At 41.6% G+C, this 22,658-nt stretch overlaps 1 protein-coding gene across 2 annotated transcripts in view; it reads left to right on the forward strand.

Annotated features, from left to right (window-relative positions):
- NBAS (NBAS subunit of NRZ tethering complex) overlaps positions 1–21,864 on the forward strand; it is a 459,817-nt gene extending 437,953 nt beyond the window's left edge. For both annotated transcript variants that reach the window (XM_070069748.2, XM_089327834.1), the window contains one exon: positions 21,465–21,864. In XM_070069748.2, the coding sequence (XP_069925849.2) occupies positions 21,465–21,740 (276 nt within the window). In that variant the 3' untranslated portion in view covers positions 21,741–21,864. The remainder of the gene's footprint in view (positions 1–21,464) is intronic.
- Positions 21,865–22,658: the final 794 nt, after the last annotated feature.

A 22,658-nucleotide genomic window follows, 5' to 3' on the forward strand; every position in this document is an offset into this window, starting at 1 on the left:
CTATTGTGAATTGAGCTGCAATAAACATTAATGTGCAGACTGCTTTTGTGTTTGCCAATTTAATTTCCTTTGGGTAAATTCCAAGGAGTGGGATGGTTGGGTTGTATGGTAGGGTTATCTTCAGGTTTCTGAGGAATCTCCAGACTGACTTCCATAGTGGCTTGGCCAGTTTGCATTCCCACCAACAGTGGGTTAGTGTCCCTTTTCCCCCACATTCTCTCCAGCATCTATTGTTGGTAGATTTCTGAATGTGAGCCATTCTAACTGGGGTGAGGTGAAACCTCATTGTGGTTTTGATTTGCGTTTCCCTGATTGCTAGTGATCTTGAACATTTTTTCATGTGTCTGTTGGCCACTTGGATTTCCTCTTTTGAAAAATGTCTATTGAGGTCCTTGGCCCATCTCTCAAGTGGGTTGTTTGTTTTGATGTTGTGGAGTTTCTTGATCTCATTGTAGATTCTGGTTATCAACCCTTTATCAGTAGCATAGTTTGCAAATATTTTTTCCCATTCTGTCGGTTGCCTCTTTACTTTCCTGACTGTATCTTTTGAAGTACAGAACTTCTCAAGTTGATGCAATCCCAATATTTAATTTTGACTTTGACTGCCTGTGCTTCTGGGGTCTTTTCCAAAAAGTCTTTGCCAGTACCTATATCTTGCAGGGTTTCTCCAATGCTCTCTAATAATTTGATGGTGTCGGGTCATAGATTTAAGTCTTTAATCCATGTTGAGAGAATTTTTGTGTAAGGTGAAAGGTAGGGGTCTTGCTTCATGGTTCTGCACGTGGAAATCCAGTTTTCCCAGCACCATTTATTGAACAGACTGTCCTTACTCCAGGGATTGGTTTTGGATCCTTGATCAAATATAAGTTGGCTGTAGATGTTTCGATTGATTTCTGGTGTTTCTCTTCTGTTCCATTGGTCTATCCATCTGTTTCTGTACCAGTACCATGATGTTTTGATAACAACTGCCCTGTAGTATGTCCTGAAATCTGGTATTGTGATGCCTCCAGCTTTGTTTTTGTTGTACAAGATTGCTTTAGCTATTCGAGGTCTCTTGTGCCTCCATATGAATTTCAGCACCAATTTTTCCAGATCTGAGAAGAAGGTCTTTGGTATCTTGATTGGTATTGCATTGAATGCATAAATTGCTTTTGGGAAAATGGACATTTTGATGATATTGATTCTTCCAATCCATGAGCATGGAAGATTTTTCCATTTCTTGGTATCCTCTTCTATTTCTTTCTTTAAGGTTTTGTAATTCTCATCGTAGAGATCTTTAACGTCCTTGGTTAAGTTTATTCCAAGGTATTTGATTGTTTTTGTAGCTATTGTGAATGGGATTGATCTTAGAAGTTCTTCCTCAGCCTTGGCATTGCCTGTGTATACAAAGGCTATTGATTTTTGTGCACTGATTTTATATCCTGCTACTTTGCCAAACTCTTCTATGAGTTCCAATAGTCTCTTAGTAGAGTTCTTTGGGTCCCCTAAATAAAGAATCATATCATCTGCAAAGAGGGATATTTTGAGTTCCTCCTTCCCAATTTGTATCCCTTTAATTTCTTTTTCTTGCCTAATAGCTCTGGCTAAATCTTCGAGAACTATATTGAATAGCAGTGGTGAGAGTGGGCATCCCTGTCCGGTACCAGATCTCAGTGGAAATGCTTCCAACTTTTCCCCATTCAATAGGATGTTGGCTGTGGGTTTTTCATAAATTGCTTTGATTGTTTTAAGGAACGTTCCCTCCAAACCCAGTTCGCTTAGAGTTTTCAAAATGATAGGGTGTTGTATTTTATCAAATGCTTTCTCGGCATCTATTGAGATAATCATTTGGCTTTTCTTCTGCAGTCTGTTAATGCGGTGTGTCACATTGATTGTTTTGCGCACATTAAACCATCCCTGCATACCAGGGATAAATCCCACTTGGTCTGGGTGGATGATCTTTCTGATGTGTTGTTGCATTCTATTGGCGAGAATTTTATTGAGGATTTTTGCATCTATGTTCATCAGGGATATTGGTCTGTAATTCTCTTTCAATGCTGCATCTTTTTCCGGCTTAGGAATTAAGGTGATGCTGGCTTCATATAATTTGGGAGGATTCCCTCTTCTTCGATTGTTCTGAATAGTTTGAGAAGAATTGGAGTTAGTTCTTCTTTAAACGTCTGGTAGAATTCAGCAGTGAATCCATCTGGTCCTGGGCTTTTCTTTGTTGGGAGGGCCTTTATTACTGTTTCAATTTCTGTCTCAGTTATGGGTCTGTTTAGGTTTTCGATGTCTTCCTGGTTCAATTAAGCTAGGTTGCATGTGTCCAGGAATCTATCCATTTCTGATAGGTTTCCTGTTTGCTGGCATACAATTCCTTGTAGTAATTTCTGATGACTCTTTTTATTTCTGTGGTGTCTGTTGTTACTTTTCCCTTTTCATGTCTGATTTTATTGATTTGGATCTTTTCTCTTCTTTTTTTGTTAGTTGGAGCAATGACATTTCAATATTGTTTATATTTTCAAAAAACCAGCTCCTCATTTGGCTGATTTTTTGTAATTTTTTTGGGGTTCAATCCTGTTGATTTCTTCTCTGATTTTAATTATTTCTCTTCTCCTACTAGATTTGGGTCTGGTTTACTGCAGGTTTTCTAGATCCTTGAGATCGTTGAAAGCTCATTTATTTGGTGCCTTTCCAGTTTCTTGATGTAGGCACCTATTGCTTTAAACTTTCTTCTTAACACTGCTTTTGCTGTATCCCATAAGTTTTGATATGTTGTGCTGTTATCCTCATTTACTTCCAGAAAGTCTTTGATTTCTCTTTTGATTTCTTCTATGACCCATTGTTTATTCAGGAGCATGTTGTTCAGTCTCCATGTGTTTGCATACTCTCTAGGGATTCCTGAGTTGCTAATTTCCAACTTCATTCTGCTGTGGTCTGAGAAGCTGCATGGTATGATTCTAATGCTTTTAAATTTGCTGAGACTTGCTTTATGGCCTAGTATGTGGTCAGTCCTAGAGAAGGTTCCATGTACTACTGAGAAGAATGTGAATGCTTTCTGTGTAGGATGAAAAGTTCTGTAGATATCTGTTAGATCCATTTGGGCTATAGTGTCGTTTAAATCTACTGTTTCCTTGTTGATCTTCTGTCCTGTTTGTCGCTCCCCCTCTTCATGGAGGAACGACACTAAACCCTGCCTAGGCTTCATATCTGAGTCACGGCACCATTATGTCGCTCCCCGTCTTCGCGGAGGAACGACACAGGACCCTGCGCTGTTCTTTCATCTGCTCGGCCCTCCCCGGGTTGGCTGCCGTCCCTTCCACCTCCGTGGAAGGGCGGTTCCCCCTGGCCACTTTCCCCACTTCTGCAGGGGAGCGGCACACCGCCAGCCGGCTCTCTCGGGGGCTGCACAGGTGTTCCTTCAGATAGATGTTCCTCTTAGATGTTCCTGGTGCATGTTGTCTCTCTCCTCCTTTATAGTCCTCTTCCTCCAATCCCAACTCTGCTACCCACACGCCGAGTACGCTGCTCTCCTCCAATCAGGAGCAGGTCCTGCAGCTTGTCAAGTTGATGAGAGACAGCTGTGTAGAAGCTGTTTCCTCCTCTCCCAGTGCCATATTGTGGGCGAGCAGATGCATAGAATAAGTCTTAATTCCAGTAACTTAGTCTAGTCCGAGTTGCTCCCAGTTGCTCCCCACACTGTTGATCTTTCTGTTTCTGAGAGTGGAGTATTGAAGTCCCCCAGTACTAATGTATTGGGGTCTAAGTCTCCCTTTAAGTCCCTTAACAAATCTTTTAAATAAACCGGTTCCCTCTAATCAGGTGCATATACATTGATAATTGTTATATCTTCCTGTTGAATTGATCCCTTAATCATTATATAGTGCCCCTCTTTGTCTCTCTTAACAGTTTTTGTGTTAAAGTTTATGTTGTCCGATATTAAGATGGCAATGCCCACTCTTTTTTCATTTCTTTTGGCATGGTGTATCTTTTTCCAGCCTTTCACTTTCAGTCTGTATGCATCTTGTTGGAAAGATGTGTTTCTTGAAAGCAGCAAATAGATGGGTTTTGTTCCTTAACCCAGTCAGCCAATTGGTGTCTTTTAACTGGACAGTTCAGGCCATTAACGTTCAATGTGACTGTTGATAAGTAGTAACTTTGCCCTGCCATTTGCCAAAGGTATTTTCTAATATATGCTTTGAATTCCCTGTGATCTTTTGCTGTGAGGTTTCCTTCCTTTACCTTCTTTCATATTGATGACCGTGTTTCTGTGTGTAACACATCTTTAAGCATCTTTTGTAGGGCTGGTCGAGTGGAGACAAATTCTTTCAATTTCTGTTTGCTGTGAAAGGTCTTTATTTCACCTTCATTCACAAATGAGAGCTTTGCAGGATATAATATTCTGGGATGGCAGTTTTTCTCTCTTAGTACCTGGGCTATATCTCGGCATTCCCTCCTAGCTTGTAGGGTTTCTGATGAGAAGTCTGCTGTGAGTCTAATTGGAGATCCTCTGAGATAATGTGACGTTTCTCTTTTGCACATTTTAGGATCTTTTCTTTATGTTACACTGTGGTGAGTTTAATTACAGCGTGTCATGGTGAGGCTCTCCTTTGGTCATGTTTATTAGGGGTTCTATGAGCTTCCTGTACTAGGATGTCTCTGTCCTCCTCCAAACCTGCGAAATTTTCTGCTAGTATCTCACTAAAAAGGCCTTCTAATACTTTCTCCCTCTCCATGCCTTCAGGAACTCCTAGAACCCGAATGTTGTTTTTTTTTTTTTTTATTAGTATCCTGTAGATTCCTGACAATATTTTTTAGATTTCTAATTTCCTCTTCTTTTCATTGGTTTGACTGTATACCTTCCTGTGCTCTGTCTTCTAAGTCCGATATTCTCTCTTCTGCTTCACTCATTCTGTTTTTAAGGCTCTCTAATGTGTTTGTCATTTGCTCTATTGAATTCTTCATTTCTTTATGATTTCTCGTCACTATCACAGTTTCATGTTCTACTAGTTGCTTCATTTCATTTTGATTCCTCCTTAATATTTCATTTTCATGAGAGAGATTTTCTATCCTGTCCAGTAAGGATTTCTGTAGTTCAAGAATTTGTTTGAGAACCTCTTAATGTTCTTATCAATTTTTTGAGATCTGCTTCTTGCATTTCTTCTATCTCGTCATCTTCATAATCTTGAATTGGGGTGTCTTTATAATTTCGGGGCGTTGTAGTGTTTTCCTTGTTCTTGTTACCTCGGTTTCTGCGTTTGTTGGGCATTGTGGAGCTATTCTTTGGTTTCTTTGCTGTGGTGTTTTTTCTCGTTATACTATGACTCTAGATTAAGTGGACTGTCTGCTTTTGATGGAGGCTTAGAGGCTTGAGATGGCTGTGGCCAGAGATCTCTGTTTGGTTCCTCAAGGTTAAGGGTGTTCCAAAGGTGACACTCCCAGGTTAGGCGTGGTAAATCTCTTTTTCTTTCTTTTTTTGATTCAAAAGGGAAGTAATTCTGCACAGCTGAATGGAATTGGAGGTAGTTAGCAGGCGAATGATATACCCACAGGAGCCAGAGATCGGAAGCTCTTTCCCAAGGAGCACACAGGTGTGCTGCCTTCAGTGTGGGCTCAAATTCTCCTGCAGTCTCCCACTGGGTTGCCAAGGTTACCGAATTGCAGCATCTCTGGAGAGTACTCACGTTAATTCCGTGGGTTCTCTCCCCCACCCGTCTCTATTTTCACAGTCTCAGTTCATTAGCACCACACATTCACTAGGTCCTAATCTCCTGTTATTTAACCCCCCACCCCAAGTCAGATTTTTCTGCTAGGCTGAGGGCCAGTGCAGACCTGAGGTCGCCCTGCGTATGGCTATGTCCAAAATGGTGCTTGCTCTTTGTGTTGCTCGCCTTTGAGAGGTGAGCGGAGAGAGAGAAACTCGTGCCCATATCAGTCACTTTTTTTTTTCCTCTCCTAGTTAGCCTGGTGAACTTTTCCCCATGGGGTTTCAAGCCTCGTTCCCTCTAGTCTCCTCTTTCTGCTTGCCTGCCGGTGTCTCGGGCTATTGAGGTTTGGCTCACCTTGCGTTCCAGTGCTGGTGTGTTGAGTCTGCTGCTGGTGTCCCGAGCTGTGGGCTCCCACGGTCTCCGCGCAGGTCCACTGTGAATCACTAGTTCCGTAAGCGTTTCCTCTGCTGTTTCTTCCCCTACTCTTCCTTGAACCTGCAGTATCTCCGCTTTTATCAAACTGTCTCTTCCCAGACTATCAGTGTGCTCCCTTCCTATTCCACCATCTTGCCGCTCTCCATTTATCTGAGTCTTAATTTCTTTCCTGAATACTTTATAGATTTCAGTGTACAAGTCTTTTACTTCCTTAGTGAAATGTATTCCTAAATATCAAAATTTTTGTCATTATTATAAATTATTCTCTTGATTTCTTGTTCAGTTGTTTGTTACAGGATATAGAAATAATACTGATTTTTTTTTGTTTGTTTGTTGATTTTGCATCCTGAGACTTTACTGCATTTTTAAAATCAGTTCTAACAGGCTTTTGGTAGCATCTGCAGTACTTTCTGTATGTGAGTATGCATCAAAGATACAAAGCTTTGGTTCCAGATCACTGCAATAAAGCAAATATTTCAATAAAATGAGCATGTGAATATTTTGGGTTTCCAACAGTTATGTTTATACTATATTGTAATTTATTACATGTGCAGTTGCATCATATCTGAGAAAACAGTGTGTATATCCTAAGTGAAAATACTTTATGTTAAAGATCGCCTGAGTCTTCCTTGACTAGTAGTCTTCTTGTGGTGGAGGGTCTTGCCTTGATGCTGATGGCTGCTGACAGATCAGAGTGGCGGTTGCTTAAAGTTTGGATGATGACAGCAATGAAATTGCCCCATCAGTTGACTCTTCCTTTCATGAAAGATTGCTCTATGGCATACAGTGTTGTTTGAGAGCATTTTGCTCATAGCAGAACTTTCACACTTGGCGTCAGCCCTCTCATATTCTGTGATTGCCTCATCAACTAAGTTTATGTAATATTCTAAATCCAGCATTCTCCTTCAAAAGTGTTCCCAGCATCTTCATCAGGACTAAGTTGCATCTCAAGAAATCACTTTACTCACCCATAAGTAATAGCTCCTCATTTGGTAAATTCTTACCATGAGGTTACAGCACATCAGTCACATCTTCAGGCTTCACTTCTATTCTAGTACGTTTGGTATTTCCACCACAGCTATGATTACTTCACTGAAATCTTGAACCCCTCAAACTCATCCATGAAGAATGGAGCCAGTTTCTTCCAAACTCTTGTTAATGTTGACATTTGGACTTCTTCCCAGGAATCATGAATGTTCTTAGTTGGACATTAATGGTAAATCATAATTAATGGTAAACCATAAATGGTAAATCCTTTCTAGATTTTCAATTTGCTTCACTTAGATCCATCAGAGGAATCATTATCTAATGGCATCTATAGCCTTTTGAGATGTACAAGTATTCCTTAATAAAGCTTGAAAGTTTAAATGACATCTTGATCCATAGGATGCAGGATGGATGTTATGTTAGCAGGTGTGAAAACATTGACCTTGTTGTACATCGACATCAGAGGCCATGGTGACCAGGTATGTGGTCAATGAGCAACAGTAATATAGTGAAAGGAATCTTTTTCTGAGCCGTGGATCTCAATAATAGCTCAAAGTATTCAGTAAACCATGTTGTAAACAGATGTACTGTCATCCAGGCTTTGTTGTTTCATTCAGAGAATACAGGAAGAATAGGTTTAATAGCACTCTTAGGGGCCATGGATTTTTGGAATGGTAAATTGTCTTCAGATAAAAGCTAATGGCTGCATTAGCTCCTATCCAGAGAGTTCGCCTGTTCCTTTGACCCTTTGAAGCCAGACATTGACTTTTCCTCTCTAACTGTGAAAGTCTGAGATGGCATCTCCTTCCAAAATAAAACTATTTCATCTACATTAGAAAATATTTTTGTTTAGTGTGGCCGCATCATAAGTGATCTTATCTATGTCTGAGTAACTTGATGCAACGTCTACATCAGTACTTGCTGCCTCACCTTGTACTTCTGTGTTATGGAGTGAGCTTCTTTTCATAATTCTTACAGACCAATTTTGTTGTGAAACTTTTATCCTGCAGCTTTCTTACCTCTCTCTACCTTCACAGAATTGAAGAGAGCTTGGCCCTTGCTATGGATAAGACTTTGACTTAAGACAGTGTTGTGACTGGTTTGATTTATCTTGAACCCTGAAACTTTCTATGTATTGGCAATAAGAGTTTTTCTGGTTTTCATGTGTTCACTGGAGTAGCACATTTAATTTCCTTCAAGAACTTTTCTTTGTTTTGCAGTGTGGTTTGGCTCAGGAAGCCTACTTTTTGGCCTTAGTTTTCTTTTCTTTTCTTTCTTTCTGTTGTTGGTTTTTTTTTGTTTTGTTTTGTTTTGTTTTGTTTTGTTTTTTTTGACTGGTAGAGTTAGACCGTGAGAGACAGGCAGAGAGAAAGGTTTTCCTTCCATTGGTTCACTCCCCAAATGGCTGTTATGGCCGGCGCTGTGCCAACTATACATCCCTGTGATGTATAGTTCGAGTCCAATGTTTCCTTTTGATTTTCTATTTGATGTGTTCATTGCTGAAGATGGGTTATTGAAAATTTCTGTAATTATTGTGTTGTTATCTATCTCTTCCTTCAGATTCTTTAATATGCATTTTATTTATTTAGGTGCTCCAATGTTGGGTATAACATTGGATATACATTTTGATATCCTCTTGATTAAGTGACCATTTTAATGTTAGGTACTGACCATCTTTGTCCTCTTTTTACAATTTCATCTGAAAGTCTCATTTTCCTGATGATAAGTATAGCCATCCTGCTCTCTTGGTTTCTGTTTTCATGGAATATATTTTTTGTCCCTTCACTTTCAGTCTGTGATTCCTTAAAAGTGTCGTGAGTTTCTTATGGGCAGAATGTAAGATCCTACTCCTTTTTAGCTCATTTACTCTTTATCTTTTTATTGTAGAATTTAATCCATTAATGTTTAGAGTAGTTACTGGTATATAAGGTCTTACATTGCCATTTTTTGTTTGTTTATTTTATAGATATTTTGTTCTTTCCTTTTTTACTGTTTTCCTTTGTAATTTAGTGATTTTTGTTTTGTTCTATTAAAGATTTTTGCTTTATCCTTACCATGAGGCTTACATATAATATGTTAGATTTATCCTATTTCAAGCTTATAGCAATTTAATATTGTATACAACTGTACACTTTTACAATCCCTCTCATATTTTATATTTTTATGTCAAAATTAATATCATGGGGCCAGCCTGTGGTACAGTAGGTTAAGCCTCAGCTTTGACACCAGCATCCCACGTTGGGAGTGCCAGTTTGAATTCTAGCTGCTCCACTTCCTACACAGCTCTTTGCTGGTGTACCTGCCAAGGCAGCAGATGATGGCCCAACCTCTTCTACCCTTTCCGTGTGGGAGACCCAGATGGAGATCTTAACTCCTGGCTTCAAAATGGACCGGCCCTGGCTATTGTGGCCATTTTTTGAGTGAACCACTGGAAGGACTATATGTATGTGTGTGTCTCCCTCTGATACCCCCTCTCTGGTACTGCGTCTTTCAAGTAATTAAAAAAAAAAAAAAACTTTTTTTAAAAATAAAAGGGGAATCATTGGCTATTTTTTATTATAAAATTAACATCATTTTGGCTGGCGCCGCAGCTCAATAGGCTAATCCTCTGCCTGCGGCACCGGCATACCGGGTTCTGGTCCTGGTCAGGGCACCGGATTCTGTCCCGGTTGCTCCTCTTCCAGTCCAGCTCTTTGCTGTGGCCTGGGGGTGCAGTGGAGGATGGCCCAAGTCCTCGGGCCCTGCACCCACATGGGAGACCAGGAGAAGCACCTGGCTCCTGGCTTTGGATCAGCATGGTGCGCCGGCAGCAGCACGCTGGTCGCAGCGGCCATTGGAGGGTGCAATTAACATCATTTTATAATGTGTATCCCTTGAGAAATTTATCTTAGCTGTAGTTGTTATACTGTAACTCTCATTACTAGGAATAAAATTGCATTACATATCATCATGACAATCTTTGAGCATTCTGAATATGATTCTGTTTTACTTATACATTTGAGATTTTTATGCCTAATGTTATTAATTAGTAGCCTTTTGTTCCTATTTTTTAAAAAGATTTATTTTATTTATTTGAAAGAGTTAAAGAGACAGGTAGAGACAGAAGTCTTCCGTCCACTGGTTCACTCCCAGATGGGTGCAATGGCTGGAGCTGTGCTAATCCGAAGCCAGAAGCCAGGAGCTTCTTCTAGGTCTCCCACATGGGTGCAGGGGCCCAAGTACTTGGGCCATCTTCTACTGCTTTCCCAGGCCATAGCAGAGAGCTGGATCGAAAGAGGAGCACCTTGGACTAGAACCGGTGCCCGTATGGGATGCCAGCACTTGAGGCCAGGGCTTTAATCCGCTGTACCACAGTGCCGGTCCCTTTGTTTCTATTTTTAAAACTCCCTATAGCAATTCCTATAAATCTGGTCTAGTAATGATGAACTCCCTTAGTTTTTGTCTTTATGGGAAAATTTTTATTTCTTCTTAATTTCTAAAAGAGGTTTGCTGGACAAATTATTCTTGATTGGCAGGTTTTTTCCCCCTTTTGTACTTTGAATGTATCACCCCACTCTCTCCTGGTCGGCAGGGTTTCTGATAAGAAATCTACTCATAGTCACGTTGACACTCCTTTGTATGAGACATGCTTCTTTCTGATCTCTGAATTTTTTTCGTAGTTGAATTATTATATGTTGTGGTATAGTTTTGGGGTTGAATTTCACTAGAGCATCTTGCAGCCTGCACCTGGGTGTTGGTTGACATCTATCTTCAATTAGGGAACATTACAAACATTATTTCTTTTTTTAAAAACTTTATTTAATAAATATAAATTTCCAAAGTACAACTTTTGGATTATAGCATCTTTCCCTCCATAACCTCCTTCCCACCCGCAACCATCCCATCTCTCACTCCCTCTCCCATCCCATTCTTCATCAAGATTCATTTTCCATTAGCTTTATATGCAGAGGATCAACTTGGTATTTACTGAGTAAAGATTTCAACAGTTTGCACCCACACAGATACACAAAGTATAAAGTACTGTTTGAGTACTAGTTATACTGTTAATTCACATAGTACAGCACATTAAGGACAGAGATCCTACATGAGGAGTAATTGCACAGTGACTCCTGTTGTTGATTTAACAAATTGACACTCTTGTTTATGGCACTAATTTGCCCCATAACAATTTCACACATTTGATGTCTCCGTTGTGCTAATTCTCCGTGACTTTGAGCTACTCTGCAGGCTGTGGGCCATTTGCCTGTGGTTGTGATGATAACACACAAACCTCTATGCCCTTGAGATGCCAAAATCAATGCCATAGAAATAAATTACTCTGATACATCACTTACCTACCACTGAGTTTCTTACTTTTAGGAATTCAAAAATGAGATTGAATGGTAATTTCTCTAAATTGAGTGCTCACATTAGGCCATTCCATCTGCATCCTTAAAATGTATTGCACAAAAATGTGTAGTATCTTTGCACCATTTGCATCCAACAAAAAGCTGATATTCTTCAGGATTTTCCATTTTCAGATACTTTTTAACTTTTTCATATTTAGATAGTTTTAAATTCACATTCAGTTTTAGCAAATAATGTGTGATTTTATTTTTTTGATATTCTTTTTCTAGCTTCCACCAATGGTAACATCTCACATGATGTGTAGTAAAACAACCAGGATGTTGGCATTGATAAAATCTACTGACTTGATTCCGATATGACCAGTAATACGTGCATTCATTTGTGTGCATGTCTGTCCAGTTCTGTGGGATGCTGTCCCATATAGATGTGTGTGACTACCACCACAGTTGAAGTGCAGCATGATTGCCTCGCAAGGATTCCCTCATACTGTCCTTTATAGTGCTAGTCACCTTCTCCCTCTCCACCTCTCACAGAACCCCTGGAAACCACTAATCTGCTCTTTATATCTGTAATTTTGTTATCTCAGAAACGCTATATAAATGAACTGTGAAATTACTATAATTCATCATTCTTCTCCCAACACCATTGAAGGGCCGAGTGGCACTTTTCTAAAGGAAGAGTTTCAGTGGGAATTTTTGCAGGACTCCTGTCTAGTTATTTTTAAGTCATCCTTGATATTGCAGTGAAAAATAGGAAAAGTTTGGTTTTTTATTTTATTTTCCTGTTTTTCCACTGGTAGGGGGATTCAGTTTATTCATAACTTCAGTTTTCCCCTTATTAATCATTGACTGCAAGTTCTGTTAATGTTGACCAAAAAAACAAAACCAAAAACATGTGGCACAGGGACTCCTTTGGTAGCAGTTCTCCTGCACTGTGTGCAGATCAGGTGGGAGATGCCCCCACTTGGTCACTGATAGCATTATTATTTCACTGTTCATTAAACACTATTGACAGCTTTTTAGGCGTTTAGTTTCTAGGATGATGCTGAAATGCGGATGCGAGCGATTATCCCAGTTTTTCTCCTGTAGCAATCTTCATTTCTGTCTCTAAGCTTTTCTGAAATTGCATACCTCTGGTGTTAGCATGTGCCCTTTTTTTTATATGGCCAACAGTCTCTTTCCTGGACTTGAAATGGGAAGTCTGTCTTTGTGATTACATTATTGATGAATAATAAGTCCTGCATAATGCAGGCTGCCGAGTTACCCTTGTGGTCAATCTCAATGAGATTGAAAGCTTAGCTTCAAAACTTATTCTGTCCAAGAAAGCTACTTCTGCTGGTGTGTTTGAATCTCATTGCTGGAATATTTTCTATTCAGGTAGTGGTCTCTTAACTCATTTCATAACAGATGCACAGTTACACTAGTTTTCTATACTGATAATGTTCCTCTGTCATAATTCCAGGTTTGTGGTGGTTTCTGCTCTTCATTGCTTCGTCCTCTACGATAATGTTTAATGCTTGTACCCCCACCCACAACCAAGGTTGTCACGTGAACTACCATGCCTATTAAAAGAATAATTCATGGAATCATAAAAGAACTGTTGAGGGCCTTTAGCACCTAATTAGGGATTGCTCCCAGATGCTGATAATAACTGCCATCTTCCAAGTCCCATCTCTTTGCCAAGTAGCATAGTAGGCAATTTATCTTCTTAATAATCCTGTGAGAAGACATTGTTCTGGTTTCACAGATGAAAACTCTGAGATACAGAGGTCACACAGCTAGTAAACAGCAAGAGCTGAAATTTAAACCCCACACCTAACGTGCAAGAAGTCCATACCCAGCCATACTGATTGCTTTAAGATAACCAGGGAGGCCGTATCCATTGCTTTAAGATAACCAGGGAGGCCGTATCCATTGGAAAAGGGTTATCTCTACAGAGAAATGAAATTGCTTGTACCTTGAAACATAGAATATTAGCACTGAAGAAGCCTGGAGCAGAGCTGGTCCTGTAACAGCTCATCCAGGCTCCGGTTGCGCGCTGCTGGAGGAAGGCAGCTACCAGAGCCCAGGGATCGGTGTTTTCTGGGTGGAGCTCATGACGCGAGTGCGACTCCTAAACGAAGCCTGCTTGTCTTGACCATGTGGACCTGGGCTGTCCCGGGGAGCTGCTCAGAATCCGTCAGGTTCTTCTTCCATGCGTCCTTCATGTATTTCATATCTCCTTTATAATCTTGTCATGAAGGCCCCAGAGCCTACCAGCATTATTTGTAATGATAAATGTCCATGTTGGAGGAAGAACCTTAAATATTATCAGCAAGGCGTGTGTGGATTTCCATATATATATATATATATATACACACACACACACACATATATATATACATACATATATATGTTTCATATATATATTGAAACCTAAAAGCCTTTCTTTCTTTGTTGCCCCGTTAGCTCTATCCAGGTTTTCTTTTTTTTTTTTTTTTAAGATTTATTTATTTTTTACTTGAGAGTCAGAGTTACACAGAGAGAGGAGAGACAGAGAGAGAGAGAGAGAGAGAGAGAGAGAGGTCTTCCATCCAATGGTTCACTCCCTAATTGGCCGCAACGGCTGGAACTATGCCGATCAGGAGCCAGGAGCTTCTTCCGGGTCTCCCACGTGGGTGCAGGGGCCCACGGACTTGGGCCATCTTCTACTGCTTTCCCAGGCCACAGCAGAGAGCTGGATTGGAAGTGGAGCAGCCGGGACTAGAACCAGCGCCCCTATGGGATGCCGGCACTTCAGGCCAGGCTGTTAACCCGCTGCGCCACAGCGCCGGCCCCGAGCTCTATCCAGGTTTTCAACCAGTACCCGAAGGGCGTTGCTTCCGTGCTGGAATGCTCCTCAACGTTCCTTCCCCATGCCCAGCTCGGGCTTGCACACCTTCTGGTCTCAGCGTGCCATGACAGTAGGTACATTGGGTTAATGTCTTGCAAAGTCCTTCTTTGCTGTTAACTCTAAAGTAGGTAGGTTTTTTTAGTATATCCAATCAAAGGAAAGCTTAAGTGATGCAGAGACCCAAGTGAACACTTTCCAAGGTCTCTTTTATAATCACTGTGACTTCTGCTCCTCGGTTACCAGGCTCTTTTTCTCAGAGTTTTGGGTGAGTCTACCCATTTCTATCCCATTTTAACCTGGACATGTTAGGCCAGCTTCTTCCATCCTCAGCCTGTGCTTGCACTTCCTGGCAGAGGAGGCCCCGCAGCAGCATCTCAGAGAGATCTTAGCTGCATTTCTCCAGGAACAGGCAGTTCACTCCCCAGGCTGACCAGTCTGATTCCTAAATAGCACTGGTGGTCAGTGGGCTTACGTGGTGTGAACAGCCTTATTAAGTGCTTGTTAGACACAGCCTGCTACCGTGTGTAGAATGAGGAATGGGAAAGATATTTGTAAAGATGAATTAAAAAATAATCGTCCCTTGTTTAAAGGAATTATCTCATGAACAGGTTGGTATGTGAAATAATAACATAGAGAATTAAACAGGGTAGCAAGGAGGTAACTGTGATCTGTGGAACCTGCCCGAGTCAGGGCCTCAAATCAGTGTTTGGTTGTGGTTCCAGAGGTGATCAGACTTGGAATTTCAGAGATTTTCTCTTTCTCATTGCAAGATCATGAGTCAGGTGCTTTGTCCTAGTTTTGGTTTCAGGAGAGGTGTACTACTAAATGCCACACCACGAGCGGAACTAACGGTATGCTGAGAAAAATGGAATCTCAGTACAGTATTCAGACTGACCCGAAATACGGAACATCATCCTTAAGCAGTTTTACTACAAGTACACACTTCTGTTGCTTTTGTTTGTTTGTTTGTTGCCCTTCTAGTTTATTTTTAATAAGTTTTATTAATAATAGTGTATTTTAAAAAACACAAGTATCCTTCCCTAAAGTAAACAGTGAAATAATATTAAATAATCTTATTCAAAGTAATTGAAATGAAGTTCTGCATGCATTATGCCGCTGAAATTCCAGGTTACCTTATTACTGTGATTATTCTTAATGTGGTATAGATCCATAAAATCAAAGATTTTAATTCAGAGGAGGTTCATTATCTATTGTTGAAAGAGGGATTAAGCAGATAACATTTTAATGGCTTGGAAGACAGTAATGCTTTGTGCTTTAATAGATTTCTTTCCCAAGATCTGTAAAGGTTCATTTATTCTCAAAAACTAGTCACTGCCACACAGACAAAAAAAAAATCCATTGTAGACTAGTGAGCATTTTAATCATCTTACAATATATGTAAGCCCTTCCCCTTCTAGAAAACCTTTTATTCCTGATTTGTTTGACTGTTAGAAAATTAGTTATCAGCTGAACTTGAACTCTGCACCAGGTGTTGTGTTAGGCATTTAAACACTTATATTATCCCCAGACAGGCCTTACAGGTAGTCTGTACGTGGAAACTGGAGCTCAGAGCAGTTGTCCTTAACAAGGTCACATGGCTATTTAGTGAAGGAACTAGAGTTGGAAGCCTGTCTTCTTTTCACGACACCAGACTGTCTGCCACTCTGATTCAGAGTTGTTTGATCAGGGGAATAAAAACAACTGGTCCTTGTGGAGTTGCCTCACACTGACTTCACACATCGAAACTGGGTCCCAAGCAACAGAATGCATTTCTCATTCCAGCTCTTACAGCACCAGTCAGTCTAATGTGAGAGGTGTGCGTGGCATTCCACAAGCCATATTGCAAAGTCGATTCCTGATCCGTTTCAAAGTTAAACACTTTTAAAAGTCAGAAAATGTAAAAGGAATTATATCAGTTCCTTTGAAGAATTATAACTTCTAAGTTTTAAAGCAAAATAAGTCATAAAGAAATATATCTTTCTTTCCTTGACAATAGAAAATGTAAAACATCTATATAACAAAAATCCAGAATGATTGGAAACAACAGATTAGAGTATTCATTTTAATTGAAATCATAAGTTATAGGGGGGACATGTGAAAAGAGGTGTTACAACTCTACCAAAAGAGCAAAGGTTTTGATCCTTACCATAAATAAATAAGTAAATTAATTAATTAATTAAATATGATAGGAAACATACAGGGAAAAAAGCCACCCTTAAAATAGATTCAGACAATAGTAGCCTTGAGGTACCGTTACATAACTCCTAAATTCACAAACAATTTTCATTTCAAGATGAGGAGACCCCAAACTGAGAAGTTTATGGGGAAGCTGACACACTCTGACTCTGACACCATCACTTGCAAACTGGCACTGTTTGCCCTCATTACACAGTTGCGCTCACATTCATATTCAGAGCCAAAGGAGGCTCCAGATCCCTTGCCTCATGTGCTAGCTTTCTAGGCTGCCTTAGCACCGTGCACATACCTGGTGGCCTAGACACCAAAATTCACTCTCCCACGACTCTGGAGGATTCACTTCTCCTGGGCCACTCCCTTGTGGCCTACAGATGCTGTCTTTTCACTGTGTCCTCATGCGGTCAGCCCTCTATGGGTCTGTACCCTAACCTTTTCTTCCTGGGTGGACACTTGGTACAGTGGATTAGAGCCCATTGAATGATGGCATTTTAACTTAGTTACCTCTTTAAGCTGCTGTCTTCAAATATAGCCACATCTGAAGTACTAGGGGTTTGGGCTGCAGCTCATGAATTGTGTTACTAGTTCAGCTCATAGCATGTTCGTAATCCTTCTCCTGGTAATACATCAAATAAAGCAGAAAGTGTGTGCATAAAACATTCATTATAGTCTTTCAGTAATATAAAATAGTAAAAAAGCTGAAATATTTCTGGAAGTTAAATAATTTGAAACAGCCATTCAATAGACTATTTTGTAGCTATTGAAATTTTTAAGAATGAAAATGCTAAAACATTTTAGAAATTCTTGGCCTGTAATAGGAAAAATGAAATGCAAATATCATGATTGATTATGAAAAATATCTATACCCAGAGACACTAAAAGAGGGTAAAGTAATTCTCTTGTGATCTTACAGACAGGGATGGCGTTTTTCTTTTTTTCAAACTATTTTAACTATTTTTGCCCTTTTATTTTAAAAGGAAAAGTAAGTGGGTTATAATGAGTAACGACTACTAAGACCGACCCCATTTCTCTGGTACATAGTGTGAGCTTTTAGTCAAAAAGAAGAAAAGCGGAGACAACTGGAGGTTAACAGATTACACTGCACCCCAGCAAGGTAGAAATAGCGGCACAGTGCCTGAGAATGCTTTGGGACACAGAGCACTCTGCTGTGCCTGCGGTCAGGACTCGGTGTGACCTGAGTGTCCCTGCACAGCCAGTGCCATGTGTGGGCAGAAGCATCTTGGCTCTCCTGTGATCTTGGCCTCTCTATTCCTTCTCTGACCCTCAGACCTGTTTCCTTTAAAATACAGTTGTTGAACTGGCTAATATTACCAAGACCATCACTTTCTTTAGTCTTTCATTCTCTGTTTGGTCCCAATTGTGCACAGACTAATTGTCTAGGCAGCATTTTTCTTGCAAAGAGCCAGAACCCTGCAGAAAGTCTGAGAAACCCTGCCCTCTCTCTCTCTGGGATGCTGAGCACACCTCGCTAGCCCTGGCCCTGAAGGATGTCGCTGCACTGCAGAAAGCAAGGAGGGAGTGAGAGCGGCAGCAGCCATGCGCTTGGACAGAACCGTCTCCCTCCAGCAGGAAGAATCCATCATTTCCTTTCTTGGAGGCTGTCAGACCCCAGAGAGAGGATTAGTGAGAAAAGGGAAAGAATAATAAAGGTTTCCCAGTCTTGAGAACTCACCTGGGGCAGCAAAGAAGTACTATGTGCAGTGTTTGGATTCTGAGCCTCTTATCCGTGTGTTCTCTCACTGGCCTGTGGCATGCTGGTGTGCACTCTGTTCTCTGCTGAAGGCTTGGGTGCAACGAGGCTTCATTTCTGTGGGCAAACTAAAATAGCAACACAGACACTAACTCAGATGCCTCACGCGTGCATGTTTGGGTGTGTGGGTGTGGGTGTGCATCTGTGAGTGCAGGAGGAGGCGGCAGTACCGAGGGAAAGAACACACACTTCGCTGTTCTCCATTCACTCTTGTATTTGCCACTCGAAGCCTGTTGGTTCCTAGCCTGTGGTAAGACGATCCCATTTCTCTGGTACATAGTGTGAGCTTTTTTGGAATCTTTAGTTTTGATCAAAAAGAAGAAAAATGGAGACAACTGGACTCTGACACGGTCACTTGCAAACTGGCACTGTTTGCCCTCATTACACAGTTGCACCCACATTCATATTCAGAGCCAAAGGAGGCTTCAGATCCCTTACCTCATGTGCTAGCTTTGTAGGCTGCCTTAGCACCGTGCACACACCTGGTGGCTAGACACCCCATTCTGGTCGTGGAGGATTTGGGTGAGCTGAGGCGGCCAGGTCTCTGCTCTTGAGGAGACCACGTTCTTGGGGAGCAAACCCTGAGCAAGTCAAGTAGTGAGAGGCGAGGCTCCTGACATAGCCACATGGCATTCCATGGGTGACTTTGATCTCATCGAGAAACTGTCTGAAAGCTTGGCCAGGATGTGCCCTGCAAAGCCCTGGAAAATGGGAGGTGAGCAGCAGACACTTAGGGAGGGCAGGGCTCTGTGGGATGGCCATTCTTGTGTTCCTGGAACAAAGCACGCAGAACTCCTGGGCGGTGCCAATGGGGAGTACTGAAAGCTCTGTGCCTCTTTAATCGGGAAAGCTGGAATTTTGGATCAGTTGCTATTTTTCCCACCTAGTTTTTAAAACAAAACAAAATTGAGTTCAGCAAAGTGTCTTCCTGGGACCGAAGTAGGTGAGTTGCGTATGCCTGTGTCCATAGAAAGAAGACTCTGAGGGAGGCTGGGAGCCACCTCAGTTCAGGGCAGGTCTAGCTCTGTTCCTATTCTCTGCAGTGACACAGCCATCATCGCGTACTTGTGCCATTTACCAAAACGTGACAAAGTTTAATAATGTAGGTTCGTTCAGCCATGTAACAAATGGTGACTAAACTGGATGCTGAAATAGAGAAATGATAGTTTCGTTTCCTTCAGATTCTCTTAGTCTGACAGAGGAGAGAGAGATAAAATCACTACAGTACTGCCTGAAGAGACATCCATTGGGCTCGTTACACATGCGTACTCTTGAGACTGATGGAAGGTGGTATCAGTTTGGCCAGGAGGATTAACAATGTCACCAAGAAGATGGCATTGAAAGCCGATGTTTCTGTTGGGTTTTGAATGATTCCTGGATTGTAGGAATTATACTATCTGCAAGTCAGAAGTAACTTTGGAAAAAAAATTATTTGAGAGAGAAATCTCCCATCCATTGACTGAATCCACTGCCCCAGGGCTGGGACAGGCTAAAACCAAGATCCAGGTTCCCCACATGGATCTGACTACTTGAGCTGTCACCTCCTGCCTCCCGGAGACACATTAGTGGGAAGCTGGAGTTGGGAACAGACCCAGTTCTTGAACCAGACATTCTGATGGGATGCGGGCATCTCAACAACATCTTAACTGCTATCCCTGCCCCATGAGTAGTAACTTTTATTCTCAGTACTTCTGCTTAAATTATTTTTTTAAACATTTATTTTATTTGCAGTGCAGAGCTACAAAGAGAAAAGGAGATAGAGGGAGATATCTTGCATCTATTAGTTTACTTCCCAAATGGCTGCATTGGCTGGGGGTGGGCCAGACCAAAACCAGGATCCTAGAACTCCATTCAGGTATCCCATGTGGGTGGCAGGAGCTCAACTACTTGGGCCATCCTCTGCTGCTTTCTCAGGTGCATTAGCAGGGAGTAGGATCAAAAGTGGAGCAGCCAGTACTTGAACTGACACTCATGTGGGATGCTGGCATTGCAAGTAGCATTCCAACCAGCTGTGCTACAACACCAGGCCCTTCTGTTTAAATTCTTGCAGCCAACAAACACAATTGGCCTTCTCATCTTTGCCAGAGAACAGGCGGGAAGAGAGCATCATGTACAATTGTAAGGTATCACTGGTCTAAACATTAATTAGCTTTGAAATGCCACATTATTTCTAAGGTTCCTACAATCAAATTATTAAAAATACATAGTGACATTAGGAAGAGCCTGTCATGAGGCAGTTTTGTCACAACTCAATGTAGATGAGAAGCTCTGAATTTTGGTATGAGTATTGACTTGATTTCTTACAAAAACATGGACAATTTTATAAAATAAAAAATCTAAATAAGATATCCAAACCATGGAAAAGCACACATAGACATGAAGATAAGACCAGGGAGAAGGAAAGAATAGAGGATATGCAAGCTAAAGGAGCCTATAAAGGCTTTTTAAAGTCGTGCAGTTGGTGCTGAGCCTCAGAGAGAGAGAGTGGGACAAGACCAGCGCAAGCCCACTGTTGCTACTCCTATTATGTAACTGAGTTGCAGGACACATTCTTTTCTCAGTGGATTAGAATAAAGGTTGTCTTATTTTGGAAAGAATTTTGTTTCATGTGGATCTACATTCAAGAGAGATTTGGGGTTAAAGAATATAGACCACAGTGAAATGACAAATGACGTGGCAATGTGGTGGTTACGAGTACTGGCTTTTCAGTCAAGACTGACCCAAACTCAGATTCTGGCCCAACAATTTACGACTTCAGTGTTCAACCAGATTCTCACACCTTGGCTTCCTTACGGTAGAACTGAGAGGTAAAGGAGCCGGTTTCACAGGCTTGAGTTGGGAAGGCATGAGTCATACCTGTACAGTGTTTAGCACCACCGTGTCTGGAGCTGAGTATCTGGTAGCTGTAGCGGTGATCCAAACAGGCTTCTTGGTACATGGCTTGTCACCTAATGTCCAGAGGAAACCTTGTCTGTCCTGCATGTCTGTGACCCCAGAGATGCTCACACCTTACATCCACTTTTTGGAGCAGATGCTTTTAAACCTGGACAGAAGTGTGTTTGATGATGGAGAGGAAAAGGCAACACATCGCAGCCCAGTAGACAGTGATGAGTCTGGGGGAGAGGAGGCTAAGCAGATGCCCTCTGATGTTTTGCCTGTCTTATTCCTTAAAGGTGAATGATTCAAACTGTGACCAAGAACTACTTTCCCTGCTCCTGGATGCCAAACTGATGGTGAAGTGCATCTCCACTCCCTTCTATCCGCACATCATTGACCACCTCTTGGCCAGCCTGCAGCAAGGGCGCTGGGACGCAGAGGAGCTGGCCAGACACCTGCAGGAGGCCGGCCATCAAGCCGAAGCCGGGTCACTGCTTCTGGCCGTGAGGGGGACTCATCCAGCCTTGAGAACTTTCAGCGTGGCCCTCAGTGCCGGACAGCACTGGGTGTGAGCCGCGCATGCTCCTGGGAGGAAAAGCGCGTCTGGAGCTGAACGCTGCTCCCAGAAGCAACGTGTCTACCTGCTGACTGTTCTCGGTGGTTCCAACAAACTGCAATAAAGATGTACGTAAATGATGAGCAGACTCATTTTTTCAACTTTGGATTTCTCATATACTGACAGGTTAACATGCTTCCTTATTGACTGGCTCTTTTGTTCCTGTGTTGCTTTTCTTTTAAAATGCCCTTTCTGGATAGAATTCAATTAATAAACTGTCAAATACTGCAGTTTAGAAGATTGGGTGGTGGTGGGTAGGACTGGGTGAGAAAGGGAGAATGTGTGATGGCTGGTGGTTGTGCAGGTGCCCTTAGGTGGAGGAAGGACAGACTTGGATTCGAGTCTCAAGTTACCTCTGTGATCTTGGGCAAATTATCCCACCCCCCTCTGAACCTTAGACTATGGTGTATAAAAGTAAGGGTGTATTATTCATCTCACAAAGTGGTTGAATGTTTTGTCAGGTTGTGTGTGTGAGGTTCTGTTAGATTCACAACAGGGACCCAAAAAATCTGAATTCTCTTCCTCCTTGCTAGTGTCCCAGTGTGTGAATTTTGGTAAGGCCACAAGTGATCAGTACCAACAGGTGAAACCTAGTGGAGATGGAGGCCTTCACAGTGGACCAGCAGCAGCTTGATGAGGCTGATACATTTGCCTGTCTGGATGGCTGTCTAGGCAGGTGAGTGGATAACAGAGCTAGCCTGTACGCTTGTCACAGACAGGAGTGACATATTGGGGTTCACTAATTTGCATAAAGCTACTCATAGCAAGAGTGTGAATATCAGTGCCCATAGGAGAACCAGTGTTGGCAGGAACGTTCCTCTCTGGAAGGATCAGGACCCTGATGCCTCATTGCTGCTCTGGCTTACAGGGCAGA

This window comes from Oryctolagus cuniculus, chromosome 2 (assembly GCF_051225735.1).
Source record: "Oryctolagus cuniculus isolate XC-2025 breed Fujian yellow rabbit chromosome 2, ASM5122573v1, whole genome shotgun sequence".
In the NCBI taxonomy this organism is placed as follows: domain Eukaryota; kingdom Metazoa; phylum Chordata; class Mammalia; order Lagomorpha; family Leporidae; genus Oryctolagus; species Oryctolagus cuniculus.